Source organism: Aquarana catesbeiana, linkage group LG05 (genome assembly GCF_042186555.1).
Source record: "Aquarana catesbeiana isolate 2022-GZ linkage group LG05, ASM4218655v1, whole genome shotgun sequence".
Classification (NCBI taxonomy): Eukaryota; Metazoa; Chordata; class Amphibia; order Anura; family Ranidae; genus Aquarana; species Aquarana catesbeiana.
In genome coordinates this window covers 399,928,181-399,949,147 of record NC_133328.1, presented here as the reverse complement: position 1 = coordinate 399,949,147, position 20,967 = coordinate 399,928,181, and the positions used below count along the sequence as shown (strand labels likewise).

Sequence of the window (20,967 nt, the reverse complement as noted above, 5' to 3'; positions counted from 1 at the left end):
CTTTCCTTTAAATCAGGAGTTGCCCTTGCCCTTAAATTGCTGGGTTTACACAGTCATTGTTGATGGGGGAATCCCTCTCGCAGTGCTATTGTGTTCTGCCAGTGGGGAGCCTTCCTGGCCAGCAGAACACATGATTATTGCTAGCTTCTATAACCACTGGCAGTAATCGCATGTAAAAGATCCAACAGATTGGCTGTACCCAAGTCGATCAATGGATCGACTTGGGTACAACCAGCCAGCCCACAGATGGATTAAATCCCATGCATCTGCTAATGCACACATTTTTATGGGCCTCAAACTGCATTGTGCAGCAGCATCATGCAGGTGGTGTGGGGCGTCTTTTTGAAAAGGGTCAGGGACTTTTCCAATTTCCCCGCATATAAGGCAGCCTATTGAAATAAAGGGGCTGCCCTAAACACCGAAACACATGCATGCTCGATCACTCCTGTAGGTGTGAACCTAGCCTAACTTTATTTTACATTTTCTAACTCAAATCTTATCACTCACAGTAAATATCAACTCTTAACACAGATCCCTTTGTGCATTCTGTCATGATTCCATTACATCCAACTGTCCACTAAATGTGATAGGGGTGTCATTTTCCAGTATACAGAGCCTCACAGCTGCAGCACGTGTATAGCCCCATACGACTGCCTTTGTAGCCTGGGGGGAATGTTAAAACAACCCACCAACCCCTATTGTAAACAAGGCCTTAAGGCTCATTCACAGACATGTGGGTTGCGGTAAAAGCAAGCAGTGTCAAACACCAGCAATGATTGTGGCACATCTGAAGGAACCCTTTCAGTCTCATTCCCTCTGAGCCCCCTAGAGTCCTTTAGTTCCATGCACCCCACAGAGCCCAGCTCCCCTCCCCTCCTTCATACCACTGACTTAGATGCTAATCAGTCCTTTTCAGACTGACACCAGTGACACAGTGGCAATTATTTCCTTCTAGTGACACCATCAACACAGGGACATTTTTTTCTTCCTTCCAGTGACACCATGGATGCAGGGACATTCTTTTGTTTCAATAACATCACCGATGCAGGTATGTTTTCTGTCTGACCATTGCCACTCTTAGCCCCATATTTATGCGCCAATTTTAAACTATTCAGTTCAATGCAGTGTAACACAACAATTGGTACTATTTTGGTACACATCACATATATTACATATGTTACAAACCTAACACCACTGTTACCCTATCCTGAGGGGGGGGGCAGTTTGCCATTTTCGCCCTGGGCACCAATTGTCCCGGCATTGTCTGTGAGTGAAATGGTTTCAAATACATTCACAGTTTCCTGATAGTTTTAACATATAAATGTGAATTCCCCAGGATACACATAAACAATGTAAAGCAAGTATTGGCGGTATTATATCTTATACTTGTTGTATGGCTACATTAACGGTCCAATAAACAGCATTAACCTGTGCTACCAATCCATGTAATTTATCCCATATAGGGTCCAGACTTTTCCCAACAAGCTATGCACAACCCCTAGGGTTCTTCGTGGTCTTGGTTTTCTTAGAGGTGGACCACGGCCCTGGACCTGTATAGCACTCTGCAGTTATCATGTGTTGCATCAATTGCAGGATCCAGTGCCTGAAGCAACATTACAGGCTGTCCTCATAGTGTGGGGTCCGGGTATGGCTACCATGGTATTACTGAGGTTGCACCGATCCAGGTGCACTGCTGCTATTGTTGTACTGGAAGACAGTGAGGCGTTGACTGAAGAATTAATTGATGAATCAGAAGTAAAATAAACTAGTTAGGTTAAGAGTGATTTCTCTGTAAGGAAGAAGAGGTCCATTATCTTAGGACACTAGCAAAAAACTGAGGATTCACAAAGTAGGGTAGGGTTATAGCAGCCCAGATAGCAAACAACTGAGCTGCAAGTTTGAAAATGAATTGCTAAGCTATTGCTGGACCTGGCAGGCCTCACAAGTTTGTTGCACAAGTGCAGCAAGTTCGCATTGCGTGACTCCAGATCAACTTTCTTTGCAAACATTCTGTAAGTCTGCTGCAGGTTCTGGTTCAGTTATGTTGTGCAATAGTCATCCCACCACAGGGGTCACTGTGATGGAATTTTCATGCTGTAGACTTGCAGTCTTGCTGTAGAGTCTTGCTGTAGACTCACCCCTGTAACTTTGCTCTTGCTAGAGACTTGCCACACAAATTTGCTACAAATTGGAAAAGTGTCAACTAGAACTTGTGCTTCAAGTGCTCTGCAAGTGTACTACTTGCCAGTGAAAATGTGCAGCAAGTTAACAAGACTTGCAATTCAACACTGCCACAAATTTGTGGCAAGTTATCCTTGCTATCTGGGAGGACGTCCAGGGAGCATGTCCTCAAAGACTTTACCAGTGTCCAATCACTTCAAAGTGCCAGCCTCTAACCCAGGATCTATGAATATCAAGCATGTGTCCTGTACCTTACGATTAGGATAACTAATATGGTTGTGTCTTATTAGAGAAGAGAGCAAGCTGAGTGTATGACTATGCTGTTGACAAGACAGGGGAGCATGTCAGACCATTGTGTGGACACCAGTGCTCTCTGTATGGTTCCATGCAACCTACTGAATATTTCTTGGATCTTTTGTCTGGTGCTGAGAAGAAATAAAAGCCCTACCACCAGTAAGACATGGCAATGTTAGCTTTTTATATACCAAAAAAGTGGATTGAACATGACAACTGACAGGTAGGGTTTTTATGAAAGAAGAAATTGTATTGGTCTCTTCTCTCAAAAATGCTTCTCCCTGCCTGTCAGTGATAATGTACACTGGGCCACGCATGTGCAGCTATGCATAAATTTATGGTACCACTCTGTGCCATGATGATGTGGCTCAGGTGCGCATGCGCAAGAGTGACATCATCATGGCCCAGCCATTCAAGAGGCCAAACAGAGTGAACCTGGAAGAACAGGAGAGGATGTAAGTGCCCATGACCTCTGGGACTGCTGACAGTACTTCAGTGGAGGGCATCATTTAACAGGTAAATTATTTTATAATGTGCTAAATATGAAGTGCATAACAGCAGGGGGAGCCTGCAGGAGTGGAGGATCAGGTAAGTAAGAATGTTTTTCCAAGTCCTTTAGACAGTAAAGAGCAGTTAACCCTCTGCAGTTGCAACACAGCCCCACTTTTGCATAAGCATAAAAAAATTACAAATCAGCGACTCTCAACAATATTAGATACTCACATCAAGATTTTGTAAGCAGTACCAGCAGAATGTGTGTTTGCAGTTTTTGCACATCATTTGTGCACAGCCTTCATTCCTCTCAATGTAAATATGACACATAGGACATTGCTTGATACAAGCATCTACATCTGTACAGTCAGCCCTAGAAAGGAAATAAGTTCAATTAAATGTGTCAACCAACATACAGTTTTCCAAACTTCAGAGATATAACTGAACTCTTTAAATACAGTACCCAGCACTTGCTTTGCCAGCTGTTTGTTGCCCTGTCCCAACTTTTTTGAGACATTTTGCTATCACTTTCAAAATGACCCTACTTTTTTCTTAAAATGGTACATTTTCTCATTTTAAACATTTATGTTTTCTATTTTCTATTATGAATATAATACGGGTTTATGAGATTTGCAAACCATTGCATTCTGTTTTTATTTAGATTTTACACATCGCCCCAACTTTTTTGGAATTGGGATTGAATATATTTACATTAGGTTAAACAAAACATCGGCAGTTGCTTATCTCGTACAAGTCAGACACGCAAATCTTGTTTCCTTTGTTTTGACTTCTTTTAAATTATGATGTTCATCTTGATTTCATATTACATTGCATAACAATAATAATACCAGGCTCTGTGGAATTTTGCACACACCCATCCGCTATGTAAAAAATGCGTAGCTGTATGTGTGCACAAAAAATTTAATTATTGAAGCTAAATACTAAATAAACAGCTAAATACACTGAGGAAATGCATACAAGGGAGAAGGTTTACCTGCCCAGGAAAGGATCTGTATTTCTGTCCATACAGGTCTCATTTACTGTATATGCCTCTGGCCTACCACACAGCCCTGACTGTTTGGAGAGGAAGCCTGATTTTTCTTTTCAGTAACACTAAAGTTGGGTACATACAGATCAAAATTTGGCCAGTTCAGCAGGGATGGGACAAAATTCTATCTGTGTGTGGTGCTCCCTGTTTGACAAAAGTCAATTGGTAGATCAACTTCTGTCAAATGAAACTGTTGGAAAACTTATATTGAATCGGCTACAGTAAATCGGCTGCAGAAAATCAGCTGCAGCACTGATCAGTGTATTCTGACAGTGGAGTTTCAGCTGTCAGAATAAAATAGCACAACAGGGAGTATTCCTCCATCCACCTTGCTTGTGTGGATGAGGGAAACATTTTTATTTTCCTTTGGCCCGCCAGCTAAAAAAATAAACAAGCATGTATATCCAGCTTAAAGGTAGATATTAAATGTAGATATTTGTTTTTGTTTTAAAAATAACAAACATGACATAATTACTTGCTCTGTGCAATGGTTTTGTCACAGAGCAGCCCTGATCCTCCTCTTCTCGGGTCCCCCACTGGCCCTCCCAGCCCTTCCCTCCGGCCTTGTACCCCTATAGCAAGCAGCTTGCTATATGTGCATCTGAGCAGGCTTGCTCCCGAGCTGCTGTTCTGTGTGTCTATTCACACATGAAGCTATGCCCTGCCACCGCTCTCTCCTCATTGGCTCACTGGCTTTAATTAACAGTGGCGGGAGCCAATGGCTACCGCTGCTGTCTCAGCCAATGAGGAGTGAGAGACCAGAGAGTGCCAAGGCTCTTGTGCACATCGCTGGATAGCGATGGGGCAAAGGTACGTTTTAGGAGGCTGCTGCACATAGGTTTTTACCTTCATGCATAAATTGCATGAAGGTAAAAAACCTTGAGCCTTTACAGATACTTTAAGGCTATATTTAGACGTGTGGCAACATTTTCATGCCTCTGAAATAAGAACTCCATTCAGATTGCTTTTCAGAGTCGTTTGACATGGCGCGAGGAGGCAGTATGAAGCCTCCTTACTCCCTCTTAACCCCGTAAATTGCACACTAAGCTAGCTTTGTGGTATATGTTTGTGTACTATAGCAGAAACAGTTATTTGACCAGGAAATGTTCTTATAGGTCAGTGTTTTTGCTTATTTTTTTGTTCCATACTGTCAGCCAAACAATCCATATCAGATTATCTCACCTATTCCAGTTCAACGGCTATCCAATAACTACTGGCTAGAAATTTTTAATAATACATTTTTAATAATAAAAAAATAAAAATGATTCTCTTGATACATTCAAGTCAAATATTTATTAAATGCATTCATGTTTTCAGTGTATATTTTTACACACTGAGCTCACGTCTACAGCTACCAACAGGCACTAAACGTAAAAGGCCTCTACATTTGTATTAAAGCTGAACTCCAGACAGATATGAAAAGTGCAAAGCACTTCTGTAATCATTAATACAGATTTAAATGTATATTTTTAAATGCAAGCATGTAAATAACTGAAATCTACTTGGTATCAGCATCTAGCAGTCTACTGTACAATCTGCAGAACAGAGATGGCAGAGAGTAGCAGTACCAGTGTTGGAGAACACATGGACAGAGAGATGAAGTCATCAGGGTGCTGCTTTCCTTTTCATTTCTAATTGCAGGGTGGGGACAGGGAGGGGGCCTGTAAGTGAAACTGCAGCAGGGAAAGATCCGGTCCTCTGCGCTGATAGACATGGCTGTGCTGTGAGGCAGAGCTGTGTAAATCTTGGAACTGAATGGACAGAAATACAAATCCTTTAGTAGGTAAAACAGCTGCAATATGTATTTTTTCCATGCATTTTAGCTGTTTGGAATTTATCTTTAAGGCCTCGTGCACACTGGATGTTTTTACAGGAGCTGTTTTTGGCTTCAGACATTTTTTTCTACAGTCAATAAACTCCCCATCATGTTATCCTATGTGTCCATGCACACATAGGCTGTTATCAGCAGTTTTTGACTGGGGTGTTTTTTGGCTTTAAAAAAACCCCAAAACTAGTGGGTTCTGAGAGGAGTTTTTCAGCTGTAAAATGCTCTAACGTCAAAAAACGCTGATAAACGCCGATAAGTGCTCAAAAAAGCTCACCAGCATTTTTTGATCACTTAAAAAAAAAAAACGCTAAAAAATGATATCGTGGAAAAACGCTAAAAAAAGCTATTACAAAAACGTTAAAAAAAGTTGAAAAGCTCACTGCAAAGCTACTGGCATTTTTATAACGTTATTTTAACGTCCAGTGTGCATGAGGCCTAATGCTCCCATTAGCCAAGCATACCTGTTTATGCCTATGGAAGGGGATACGGGAGACAGAAGAAGTCTGTTTTAATTTAGGAAAAAAACAACATGAAAATCCAACCTGACCAATCAGATCTCCCCCTTGGAACTGTCAATCAGGATGTATATGGAGAGATCAGGGACTATCTACAGACAGGAAATGATGTCAATATACAATTTATCATTATTGTATCAAGCTGTCTCGGGCATTCAGAATGGCTCCTGAATTTGCTGGCTTACTTCATTTGTACCAAATTGAATACCTTAACATTTTGTACATCTCCGAACAGTATGTTATTGAAGAAAGGAAAATTTGCTACAGCTGAAGGGAGTTTGAATGTTATATCCACAAGGGTCATTGAAAAGCAGAATGACTAAACCGCAGTGTAGGTGTTTGGTGGGTGGTAACATATGATAAAACACAGTAAACAACCACAGTACAAACCAGCTCTCACTTTGAGGAATTCTTGCAAAGGTTTTCTTAACACAATACCTATCAATGCAGATGAGTCTTGGTTTGCATAGCATACAGAAATTGTTCAGTTACTTTGATACATTGGTTTACGGCACCAGGAGTCCTGTGCTAGTAGTTTTTGGCATGAGGCTCCCAATGCAAGAACTAGTGTGACTACAGTAGTTACACAGTTTGCCAGTAACTGCTAACCTAGCCCTTTAACACTTAACCCCCCAAAACATAACCTTTAATTTGTCCCTCTACACTTATTTTCCTCCTCATGCTAACACTTAGCCTGACACCTACAGTAAGCCCTCTTAATGCACTCCAATAAGCACTTTATCCTAACTTTACAAACCCTAACACGTTATGTAACCCAGGGGTAGGCAACCTCGGCCCTCCAGCTGTTTTGAAACTACAAGTCCCATGAGACATTGCAAGACCCTAACAATCACAGGCATGACTCTTAGAGGCAGAGGAATGATGGGATTTGTAGATTCACCACAGCTGGAGGGCCGAGATTGCCTACCCCTGATCTAACCCATAAGTAAGCCTTTAACACCTAAACTCTCCCCAAAGCACTAAAAGCTAAGCTTAACACTAACCTAACACCTAAACAGAACAGTGTATTCCAGCTTCAGGATCCCAACTCTGAAAGAGAAAGAGCAAATTTGATGCAGGGGTTTTAAGCTGGCCATACATGTGAATTTTGGATGGTTTATAAATTTACTCTATTGCCCTGTACACACGATAGGATTTTTCAGCAACAAAATCCATGTTTTTTTTCTGACGGATGTTGGCTCAAACTTGTCTTGCATACACGCGGTCACACAAAGTTGGTCGGAAATTCCGAACGTCAAGAGCGCGGTGACGTACAACACGTACAACGAGCCGAGAAAAATGAAGTTCAATAGCCAGTGCTGCTCTTCTGGTTGATTCTGAGTAAGCGTGGAACTTTGTGCATTGGAATTGTGTACACACGATCGGAATTTCCGGCAGCGGATTTTGTTGTCGGAAAATGTGAGAGCTGGTTCTCAAATTTTGTGTGATGGAAATTCCGATGGAAAATGTCTGATGGAGCCTACAAATGGTCAGAACTCCCGACAACAAGCTCCTATCAAACATTTTCCGTTGGAAAATCCTATCATGTGTACGGGGCATTAGAGTGACCCTGTCGCCACATTCCCACCCGACATCTTTCAATTCAATTTAAAAACTAAAGGAGGCAGTTCGAAAATTTTAATCAAAGTATGGACAGGCTGATCCATCGATCAACTTCAGCACAACCAGCCTGTCCAATTGTTTTTATGCTATGACTGCCAGTGGCTATAGCAGCCGGAAGTCATCATTTTGTTGTGCCAGCAAGGAAGGCTCCCCATGCCCCCAGAATACAATAGCACTGTGGGAGGGATTCCCCCATAAACACTGACTGTGTTCATGGGAAAATTGAGCGATTTTTTTTCCTTCTGCCCATTGGGGGGGAAGGAAAGAAAATTGTATAATATATGACTTGCTTTAGTCTTTGTTTGCAGAGCATCCTAGTGCAGGGCAGAGAAGTATGCAAACAAGTAGTTAATCTTACATGTGTTGAGGCTAACATTAATGTTAGTGTGAGGGCTAGTTTTAGGGTTTTTCAGTGAGCTGAGGGTACAGCTCTTAGCAATGGGAGGTCAGTGCTAAAAACTATCAATGCCAAGCTGTCTGCACTGAAACCTAATGTATTGCTTACCCTACGCCCTAACACCATAACTGCTATTCTGTATACTATCCTCATCCTGCTCTGAAAGCTGAGATCCTAGCATGAGAAGAAACTGCTTTGCAAGGACTCTTTGAGTTTTCCTAATACATTAACAGGTCAAACTTACATACTTGGTTAGAAAAGAAAAAGTTCTTCATTGATTTTAAAATCAAAAAAATTGCTCAATGGGTACAAATATCACAGAACAATAAAATCAGATGAAATATACACGTTACCCTTTCTCAGGTTGAACTGCTTCAGGCTGGTTTTCCTGGCATAAGTGTTCAGGGTGCCAAGACTTTTTGCATACAGAACAAAATTTCATAAGGCAAACTTGGCATTCCACAGACACAGGCATATCAGAATCGCTGGCTTCAATCTGGCAAACTGTTTGGCAATCTGCTGTTGGGCACCACGTTCTGCAGGGGTCAAGATGGACTTCTGGAAAAGTATTAGAACCAAAGATATTTTAATTTATATAACCTTTTTTTTTATTCAACTAAAGAACTTTTAACTAAATGGAAAGTTTATTTTAGACCATGTCCACAGATAACTGCTCTTTGTATTAGCCACTGCCAACTTTCAAAGTCAATAAGTATCTTGTATCTTCACACGTATGGAAAAAAAAAAAGAGGTAATAAGATGCTGCACTGTACTATGATCATTTTATATAGCCCCAATCTAGTGGTTTTCCAACTTTGTTGCAGATCACGCAATCTGCAGCTGGCATGGTGAAGTGCCAGGCGGTTCTATATGCCCATCAGCAAACAAGGTAAACTACGTTACAATTGAAAAATAAAAAGCACTGTATGTGCCTGGAACATGAACAATGCTTTGTATTTATGCCATCTGTCACCTGCTGCCTGCTTTTTACATAGCCAGACTCACTAGAAAAGGTGAAATTATCTGCTGCCTGAGGCATACAGCATGCCAGCAAAACAAATAACAAGAGAGAACCTTGGAAACTTTTAGCATTAAGAGGGCACTGAAGTCCATTCTTCTAACCTCTGGTACTCAGTAGAGCAGAATTCCACCTTTGTTAATCAAGAACAGATTAATGCTGAAGTTTAATCTGCTTATACAGTATTTTGTGTTCTCTGGTACCTCCTTTCTCCCCTCATTAAGATGCTAATGAAATTTTAAAATAAAACCTTTTTATTTTCATTACATACTTTATTTTAGACCCAGCGACATCATCTCTAGGTCTCTTTTCTTCTCTATACAATGCAGGCAGATCCTGGATGGTAACAGGGGCTGGCAGTGTGCAGTACATAGCTTCCTGAAAACAGGAAGATGTAGTAATGCCCACATGTCATGCTGAGTCTCCATGATGTCCTCTAAGAAATGAACTCTATCTGACTTATTACAGCTTCTAATGCATCCTGTGAGAAGCTTACAGTCGGCTGTAAAATCAGAATAAGCAATTTCAGTACAGGGGAAGATATTGTGCAAGACAGAAAGTAGGGCTAGAGTTCCGTTTTAAAGGTAACTGCAGGTATAAGGCTCAATATCCCAGGACGGGGGTCTCCAAACCTTCCAAAGAAAGGGCCAGTTTACTGTCCTTCAGACTTTAGGGGGGCCGAACTGTACCCAGTGGGAGTAAACAATGCCCGATCTTTGGTATTACGGGGAGAAATAGTTGGTGTGAGTGGGAGGAATAGTGCCCCATTTTTGTTGTCAGTGGAAGGAATTATGCTCCATCGTTGGTTTCAGTGGAAGGAATTATGCCCCATTGTTGGTGTCAGTGGAAGGAACTATGCCCCATCGTTGGTGTCAGTGGAAGGAATTATGCCCCATTGTTGGTGTCAGTGGCAGAAATAACACCCCAAGGGCTGGATAAAGGCAAGCAAAGGGCTGCATCTGGCCCCAGGGCTGCAGTTTGAAGCCCACTGTCCTAGGACATGCACAATATTGGAGCCAGGTTGCAAGATGACAAATAGAATTCCCAGCCTTATGCAGGCTATTATATTCAGATACTACAAATGTGTGCATGGTCAGTCTGCAATTACACCTATTTTGCTGAAGAAGGTGAGGGGATATGGGAGATTGTACCATAACTAGTGCAGCTCTTTGGACGTACGTAGCACATCCAAAGAGTGACCCGTAAGTACAAGTTAATGGCCAATCACTTTCATTGTGCAGGCAGCTCGGCATGGCTCCCAGGCTCTCCTGTTCTTACCCGGAGCCTGGGATCACATCCAGTCACTTCAGAATGGGGAGCACGAGGAAACCGAGACACATGCATTCTTCAATTTCACTGCACTGAATGAAACTGGAAATGAGAATTTCATCCCTTTCAGTTTCAGAGCTTCAATACCCTGGCAGGTACAGCCAGAGGAGCATCTATCTGAGCAAATCTCTTAGCTTTGGAGGGTAGGAGAGACATTGGGGTTTATTAGACTCCTAGGGGTTTTTTTACTAAAGACAAATAGGCTGTGCACTTTGCAAAGTGCAGTTGCACTCTCCATGTGCAGTTGCTTCAGAGCTTAGTAAATGAGTAAAGCTTCACTTCGCAAAGAGTACCCAATCATGTACAAGGAAAAAAAACTGACACCACCTGTGGATTCGCCAGCCGTTTTTGGACATGCTGAAGCTTGCAGTCCCTCTCCTCTCCTCTCATCCAGAGACATGCCTGAATGCAGATATGCTATCTTCCATGTGAGTGGATATTATTTTTTATAATAAATGTTTATTGATACATAATCAGAGGTGCCCCATTTTCCTTGTCTCAGCCTGTTAGACCTTGCTTCTGGTCTCATCGGCGGCAGCCCTGACAGACCAGTCTCTATATATATATAATCATTATATATAGTTTCCAACCCCCCTGGACTATCAAGGTATACTTTATAGAGGTACTGTTGCACTGCGCCTGTTTTACTTGTAAAAAGGAAAAAAAAACTGCATTTTTACTTGCAAATGATTGGATGATGGAAGTCAGCAGAGCTTCTGCCCATTTACTAATCTCTGGAGCAACTGCACTTGCAGAGTGCAATTGCATTTTGCACAGTGCACAGCCTATTTGCCTTTAGTAAAATCAACCCCCTAATGTCTCCATAAAGAGTACCTGTCACCTGATCAATACTATCACATGGAGGTTTGTTAACCCCCTGTGAAAGCAATAACGTTAAATTAAAAAAATGGAAAAACAGTAAAATAAAAAGGATTAAAATAATTATAATAACTGTTGCCCTGCACACACCCGCAAATGCAAACACCTGGCCATGTAAGATTGCCATGGACAGTGGAATGAGGGCAATAATTCTAGTGCCAAGGTTCAAAGGTACCTCTAAACTGATGGGCAGTAAAGGCTTTTAAGGCATCGTCTATAGAGGTTTTTGGGTACTGTAGTTTTTACTATATTAAGAGCGCAATCAATTTTAAGACTTGTTTGGTCCCTATTGATGCAAACCCATCTTTTATAAACTACCAAAAAACTTGTTATTTTTTTGTGTGCTTGCACTAAAATTCATTTTATTTTTTTGTTTCCTAAAAATATGCACACAAAAATCCTGCAAAACTATCTTATTATTTTACAGGATATCTCCTTTCAGAATATATATAATGTTCTGGAGGTTTAAGTAATTTTATGACCAAAAACTCAGATTTTTACTTGTGTGCAAAAAATGCAGTGGCTAAACTACGGTTATCCTAAAATTATACAGCCATTGGAATTCACACTGTGTTTGCAGCATGGGTTTACATACATTGCACCAATGATGGCCAAATAGCCTGAAACAGCTGTATGCAGATTGGAATAAATGGCTATATAATAGTATTCTATATGATGATATACCAGCAGTTCTTGATGTGCATCTGGCTAATGGGGCGTGAAGCAATGATTTGCATGACCCCCCCCCCCCCCCGACCCCCACTATCCTGAAATGAGGAATAAACCTCTTATTTTTGGGATATGGGATGGAATGAGACATGTGAATAACTTCTGTTTTAAGAAGGCTTTATTGTGCTACACACTAGGGTTGATTTACTAAAGGCAAATAGACTGTGCACTTTGCAGGTGCAGTTACACTAATTTTTCTCGGAACTTAGTGAATAAGCTGATTTCCATCACCCAATCATGTGCAAGCAGAAATACATTTTCTTTTATTTCCCTTGCACCTGATTGGGTATTTTTTACAAAGTGAAGCTTCATCATATATACTAAGCAAAAGTGCATAGTCTATTTGCCTTTAGTAAATCACCCCTGCTGATTAGAAAGAGGGCTTTTTGATTGCTTGAGTCCCTTCTCACCACACCCTGTATGGCTATACTACCTCGTTGTATTCCAAGCACTACTCCACAAAAAACACTGTTTCCATACACTGCACCAATGATGGTCAAATTGCCTGAAACAGTCTGCAATTTTTAACTAAAATCTCTATAATACTAAGCTATGTTTGCACTGTACACCAGCGATTCTGAATGTGCATCTGGCCAATGGGGCATTAAGCAATGATTTGGCTCTGTCCACTGTCCTGAAATGAGGAATGATCCTCTTATTTTTGGGATATAGGATAGAATAAGAAACGTGAATACCCTCTATTTTCAGAAGGCTTTACTGTGCATCCTGGTTGAAATGCATTTGAGCACTGCTGAGTGTCATTTTAAAGGTAACGGGGTTGATTTACAAAGGGCAGATAGACTGTGCACTCTACAAATGCAGTTGCTCCAGATCTTAGGAAATTAAGTAAATCAATGGGCAGCGCCGCTGAAGCAATGGCAAAGCGCTGCCACAGCAGCGCTTTGCCGGCACTTTTAACCCCTTTTTCTGGCCGTTAGCGAGGGTTAAAAGCACCCTGCTAGCGGCTGAAAAGCCCAGCAAAAACGACAGTAAAGCACCGCTAAACATAGCGGCGCTTTACTGCCGGTGCCCAGCGCTGGTCAGTGTGAAAGTGCCCTTAATGCAGATGAATATTGGGAATGGGCTTTTATGGCTACATCCACAGATAATTTCCCTTGCTGTGAATATTTGGCCTCAGGTATTTTTGGAAACAGCAAACATACAACACAGTTTATCGAAATAAACATGCATACTTTATATTTAAAAAAATGAAATATATCACATTGAAATGCAGAGAAAAGCAACAGGTTCACTTTAGTGCAGCCCTCACCAATAACATAGCCTTACTTTCCTATTGCTTGCCCCTGCCCAGTTTAGTTGCTGGGAGTGAATGGAAATCCCTGTGTGAGGTAGGAATCGCTGGAATAAGAGCTTACACAGTTCTATTAGCTACCTGTGTGACAGTGCTGATTGGCTGATTGCTGTCCCATTGTAATAAATCACATACTCCTTCATATTCGGAGGTGGCTGCCAGCACGAAGGAGTGCAAGGAAAGGTGAGTATCTGTCCTTCTTTTAACCAGGGCTTTTTTGCAGCGGGAACGCGGGGGAACCAAGTTCTGACACCTCCAGCACTGACTGTATGTAATGGTAAGGGGTGCGCTGCAGGGTCTATTTATGCTGGCTGCTGGGGGATCTATTGTCGATGGAGGGGATCTTTATTGGCAAGGGGGAGGTACATTTTTGCTGAGTAGGTCTATTGTTCCTGGTGGGAGATCTATTGTTGATGGGGGTGGGTCTTATGTTGCTGGGGGGGGGTCAGTTGTTGCTGGGAAAGATGGAATGTTAAGGGAGGGGTCTATTGTTGCTGGCTGCTGGAAAGTATATTGATGCTGGCTGTCTACTGTTGCTGGGGGGGGTATTTTGTTGTAGGTGGTCCATTGATGCTGGGGGGATCTATTGTTGCTGGGGGGCCTATTGTTGCTGGCTGCTGGGTGGTCTATTGATGCTGGCTGCAAAGGATTCTGTTTTTACTGCTGGGGGTCTATTGTTGCAGGGGGGTATTGTGTTGCAGGTGGTCCAGTTTTGCTGGGGGAATCTATTGTTGCTGGGGTGGTCTCCTGTTGCTGGCTGCAGGGGATCTATTTTACTGCTTTTCTTGTTATCATTAACAAATTCTATACAAATTACTTAGTTCCACAAATGTTACTTGGTTTTGTATTCTCTGAAAGGGGCAGTACTGGGAGGTGGGTAAGGGGTGGAACAAAGTAACGATGCCCGAAGATGGGTAGCGGCAGAGACAGAAGGTGACTTGAAAAGGGGGAGTTTCTGCACCTATTCTTTGAGAAACAAAAGCCCTGGTCATAACTGACGATGCAAATATATGAATAGAAACAGCAATATAAGGAAAGCATACGATATGCAATTAAGTCCTGCAGTATGTTCTTTAGAGATAACCATACATATCCCATAATAACTGCAAGATTATTTGTATTGTTTAGTGACACAACACAGTAACACCCATAACAGTAACACCATCAGTTAACCTACTATGACAGTTCCATACAATACTGTATGTTGGAAAAGGAGCAGTGGTGACATATCAGTACAGAAGTGCATAACTGCACAAGAATGACAAGGATGACTACATACTGTAGCCTAAAAATGTAGATGAATTATTTATAAACCTACAGTACTGTGGAAAACTTTTAGGTAAGTGTGAAAAAATGCTGTAAATAAAGAATGCTTTCAGAAATAGAACTTTTGATAGTTTATTTTTATCAATTAAAATAATGGAAAGTAAATGAACAGAAGAGAAATCCAAATCAAATCAGCATTTGGTGTGACCAATTCTGTAAGTAAAAATGCTTTCAAAAATATCTATTTGAATTTCTTATTTTTATTAATTTACAAAATGCAAAGCGAACAAAAGAAAAATTGAAATCAAATCAATATTTGGTGTGACCACCCTTTGGCTTCAAACCAGCATCAATTCTACTAGGTACATTTGCACACAGTTTTTGAAGGAACTCGGCAGGTAGGTTGTTCCAAACATCTTGGAGAACTAACCACAGATCTTCTGTGGATGTAGGTTGCCTCAAATCCTTCGGTCTCCTGCTGAGTTCCTCCAAAAACTGTGTGCAAGTGTACCTAGAAGAACTGATGCTGGTTCGAAGCCAAGGAGTGGTCACACCAAATATTGATTTGTTTTCGATCTTTCTTCTGTTCACTTTGTATTTCGGAAATTGATAAAAATAAGCAATTCAAATAGATATTTTTGAAAGCATTTTTACTTTACAGTAGTTCTTCACACCTGCGTAAACCTTTTGCACAGTACTATATGTGTTCAAATAGCTCCTCATGCGAATGATCTCTATCAGACCTGTAGGCACTGAGCTGTCTGGCTATTTACAGAACTCCATAGCAGTTTTGTGATTTAAACTGTTTATTAATGGAAACTGACTACATGAAAGAATGATTCACTCTTTTATTCAGCAACAGGAGTTCTTTTCTGAGAACATCAATACCCTTGAACTGGTGATTCATACACATTTTCATTAATGAAAATTTTCTAAAAGTACTTATGGGTTAGGCATTTGATAGAAATATAAGCAGAGACAGTAATGACATTAACTGGACAACCAGACGTAGGTGGTACATTGTACAACACTATTTCAGTAAAATATAAGTGTAGCCATATATAAATCAATGATTGAATCCAGCTGTGTATTGATTTAAAACAAGGTTCAACAAATCCCGAGCGACAGGACGCAATTGCGACTAGAAATTGCGCCCTGGTGCCTGGGCTTTTGCCAGTCCATTCACTATTCCGCACCCGCTGTGCTCACACTCCCAAGTGTGGTGTCCGCTCTCACTCCTGGCTGCCTGAGCGGCCAGCTCAGCTACAGCTTCCTTTGTTTGGCTGGCAGCAGCGGATGGGCTGTGCGTCAGGGTCACGTGACTGGTGGTGGAGCGCGGTTCAGTCAAACTGACTGAAGGGTCACATGTTGCATCACTGAGCCGAGATAGGTGTTGAGTTGGTCGGTGGCAGTGAACGGGAAGGGGGGGTTTGGTGGACCGGCCTGCCCATTGAATGTGTAGGCGCTGTGTATTGCTGCACAATTCCTATACCTGTGAGCTGAGCTGTTTTTGGGCATGTCTCTGCTGTATTGGGCATGTCTCTTTGCCGGAGGGGATGTCTCTTTGCTGGATGGGGAGGTCTCTTTGCTGGATGGGATGTCTCTTTGCTTGATTGGGTTGTCTCTTTGCTGAATATATGGGGATGGCTCTGCTGGATTGGGCTGACTCTTTACTATATAGGGAAGTCTCTTTGCTTTATTGAAATGTCTCTTTGCTGGATTAGAATGTCTCTTTGCTGAATATATGAGGCTGTCAATTTGCTGTCAAATCCTTATTCCCCGACTCCCGGACATGTAGTTCCGGTGCCTGGCTCCTAACTTTTTTAGCTGGCTTCTAACTTTTTTAGCTGGCTCCTAGATTCAAAGCAAATTTGTCAAGCCCTGATATAAAATACTTAAAGTGGAATTTCAGCTTGCATCTATCTAGCCTTAAAACTGTCCCTTTCTCCCTTCTAACAGCTAGGCTAATTAACCCGTGTAAGAAAGATTTATATACTTACTTATTTTCAAGCCGCACCAGTCCGGTCACACAATCTGGCTCCCCCGTGTCAGCCAGAGCAGATGCAGAAGAGGAGAAGGAGCACCAAGAACAGATAGGCCATTGAAGCCTATGGGTAACATCATAACTCCAGGCTTTACCAGCCATTGTTGGTGCATTCTCTCCTCTCTCCTACAGCTGCCACTGGCTAACACAGGGGTAATCACATTATTGGACCAGAGCAGCCTTTATACACAGGTATCAGGTACAGCTAGCATAGGCGCTAAACTTATCAGGCTCTATTATATTGTACACTATTGTGAATCTAACAAACACAACCTGTTCACTGGAGAAGAGAACACATACAGTATATGACCTACAGTATGTACTGAGCTGCCATTCCTTTAACCAGTAACAATTACAAAAAAGCTGTATTGTTTTGGTTCCAGTGGAGAAAAGTAAATGGTCAGGATCTGTCTATGGTGTCTAGCAAGGGTATTTATCCAGCATCTGTATTCAAAAATAATTTAGCTGATTCTCTATACTCATTCTTAGCCCTCGTTCACATTGACTGCATCATTGAAATTGTGCGGCTTCATCTGAAATTGCACAATTTTAAAGTCGCATGTCAGTACAATTTCGGGTGCAATTTGCAAGACATCTGTGTGGTTTCGTGCATAGATGTCTATTCAAGTCGCACCCGAAATCGGCAAGTCGCTCCAATGTGAATGGGAGCTTAAATGTTTACAATAGCACAGCCAACAGGTGTGCTGGTTCTCACAGTTACAGCTTAATACAGCAGACACTTTCCCCATGCTCTTTAATTCCCCTGTATTCTTGTGCTGCTGGTCTTTGCTGGAGAGCTACAGGGCAATCAGGAAGAGATCTGGTTGCTTTTAACTTTAAAGTCCCTGTTTTTTGTTTTTTTTACAAAAGTGGTGGGAACAGTAAAGAAGCCCCTTGCATTCTCGTGTGATAATGTGACTATTCCCTGTTTTTCTTCACATTCACATTCAGCAAATTCCCAAACCCACTAGTCACATCCAGCTGGTGTTGGACCTTACCCCTTAAACCCAGGACCCTGCATTCACTATATCTAGTCTCCTACAGTACACAGAACTTAGAAATGCAATTATTTTAGTAAATATAAACTATAACTACTAACTACCTTTTCTCATCAGCAGTATATAGCAGTCTTATGACTTATATCAGTGTCTGGTTAAAGCTTGTAGGAGGAGTTTTTATTCTCCTCTGACTGTCCTATGAGGCTGCAGGACACCTGACCCTCTGTCTGGACAGTGCTGATTGGCCATGTGCTGATAACATGCACCCTCCTAAGAAAAAAAAAACTCTCTAGCAATATACACCAAACTGAGCAAGTGCAGAGTGCCCCCAAGGCTCTGTCTTATCAGGAGATGAATTGAGGACTGTGAAAGTAGAGGAGGATCAGAGAAGACAGGATTTAACAGCCAAACAACCCCTTAGGTTCCACAGGGAGTATAAAAAGCATGCTTTACTGCATATACAAACTGATTTTACTGTTGTGGATTTAGTAACACTTTAAGCTGGCCATACATGGGTAGCTTTTCATTTGAACGTTCATAGAAGAATTGTTTGTCAGAACATTCTTTTTTGCCATCACTGAGTCAATTAATTTCCTGTACAAAGGGTTTTATTGAAAATACACATCAATAAATGAATACAAAAACTGTAGTGGACACGTCATGTAAACGTTCTTGCATACATTTCAGTTATCAAAAAGCTGTTTGTTGGGGACCTAGAGAATTGTAAAAAATTCATGGGAGTTCAAGGGCTATCACATAAGCCCCGAGATCATAATAACACGTTTAACTACAATTGCATATGCTTTAGCTTACTGAGTCCCATGTTACGTATGTGAGACCAGATAAGATGTTCCTGTATGCGATAATAAGAGAAAAAGGAAAAGAAAAAGGGATTTTCTCAGCTAGCGTCCATTCCCGACAGAGATTAACCTGAGGAGCGGGAAATCAGGAAAAAAGAGGTTGTAGAAAAGGAAGGAGTGCGGAATCGGAGTGGGTAGAACAGAAAACAAAGTGGATATGGAAAGTCAAGAAGAAGAAAGAAGGATAGTACAGAGAGGTAAAGAGGTGTAGGAAGAAGAAGGGGGGGCCCCGGGGTGGAGGGGGATTGGAGGCATGTTAAAGCGAGAGCAGTGCTGGATCGAATCGAGATGGGTGGACATACGTTACCCAGGGTTGCCATGTCCGGAGGAATTTGTCATGAGTATCCGATAACACGGCTGTCAGCTTCTCATATCACGATTTTTAACTGCTTCGAAAACTGAGGGCCAGGGTTTTCCAGGATTTTGCTATGGTCAACTTAGTTGCAGTAAAAATATGTGACGCCAGTTGGCGTTCTGGTCGTAGGAGTTCCGTGATTGGCTTCCCCAGTAATGCCTCATATGGGTCCCTTCTTATGGTTGCACTAAAGAGGTTACAAAGAAGTGCATAAATTCTGATCCACAATCTGCTCACCTTGGGGCATGTCCACCAAATATGTGCCATTGTACCCTCCTGAGCACACCCACGGAAACACAAGGGGGAATATGACGGAATAAAGCTTGCCAGTCTGGCCGGGGTATAGTGCCATCTATAGAGCACTTTGTAAGTGTTCTCCAAAAAGAGTACATTCTTGGAGCATTTAGACAATGCGATGATCATGACCTGCCAATCCTCTGGATCCAGTTGTTTTCCTAATTCTGCCTCCCACTGGCGTTGATATGACCTCAAAAGTGTTTTTTTAGAGCCTATTATGGCAGCATATACTAAGGAGATTAAACCCGAGGACTGGGGCCGTGATCTACAAAGGATCTCAAAGGGGGTTAACGTGAAGGGTCGAGACTTGGTAAGTTGCTGAAGGAAATGTCGGATTTGGATATAACTATAGTGTTCCCTAAGGGGGATGTCATGGGAAGATCGTAGGGATGCGTATGGGATAATCTTAGTGGGTGTAAACATGGAGTGAACATCTGAGTCAATTAATTTCTTTCGAAAGATCTTAAAATTTAGTCTGGACCTGCTATTTGAATTGAATCTCAGGCATATTAAACAGGTTTTATTTCCCGAAACGAAATCCACATTCACAGTTAGGCCTCATCCACAAGGGGCACATCAATGTGTACCCCATGTGAGAGCTGTGTTTACAGTATGGGGATGCATAGGTTTTCTGTGCATCCCCGTGCAGGCAGTCCTATTAATGTCAATTGGGACACAGCAGCTAAACGGGCACAGCTGCTGCTCCCAATCTGACATTCATGAGGGTGTGGGTGCATGTCCCGGAACTCACACAGTGTACATTCAGGGTCACACACCTGCACCCACACAGATGTTATATTGGGAGCAGCGGCTGTGTCCGTGCAGCTGCCGCATCCAAACTGACATCAATGGGACTTCTTGTACAGGAATGCATGGAGCACCTGTGCATCCCCGAGTGGGTAAACACGGGCCTCACACAGGGTACACATTGATACGCCACTGTGAACGAGGCCTTAGAATTTTGTTAATTCATGAAACATTTTCCATCCTGCTACTTTGAATCTTCTTGTCACTATGATCGATTCGACCCCACTGATCATCAGAAAATCTAATGAACGTTTCACAAACAAAAATTTTCAAATGAAATTCTACTGGTTTATAGAACATTCCTAATTGTCCATAATGATCATGGGCAGCAATAGTAATGTGTAGGAGGCAAGAAGGGGGCTGCTAAAGTTTTGTGTTGTATCTTTGTCTGCATTGTATGCCTTAAGCAGTTTGTTTGTTTGTTTGTTTTTTCTCCTGAACAACATTTATTTAAAGAGTACCTCCACTTTGTTTACCTTTTGTTATTCTGAAGAAATACCTGTTTAACTGTGTCCATGTGCAAAGTGAATCTGTATGGGGTGATTTTATAATTATCAATCGGCTGCTGCACCTACAGGGCTCTAATGAGGAAAGTGTCAGGGTCTACATCCCTTTAAACATGATTTCCCTTTGGAAGTGTCTCACAAAAAATTACATATCAGATACCTGATATCTGAATTGTATTTTGTATCTTA

At 41.7% G+C, this 20,967-nt stretch overlaps 1 protein-coding gene across 1 annotated transcript in view; it reads right to left on the bottom strand.

Moving 5' to 3' along the window:
• The window catches only part of RNF144B (ring finger protein 144B), a 103,917-nt gene that overhangs the window by 17,437 nt on the left and 65,513 nt on the right, over positions 1-20,967 (bottom strand). The window contains exons 5-6 of the mRNA XM_073631136.1: positions 8,732-8,936; positions 3,199-3,340 (exon numbers count right to left, since the gene is read on the bottom strand). Coding sequence (XP_073487237.1) covers positions 3,199-3,340; positions 8,732-8,936 — 347 coding nt within the window. The remainder of the gene's footprint in view (positions 1-3,198; positions 3,341-8,731; positions 8,937-20,967) is intronic.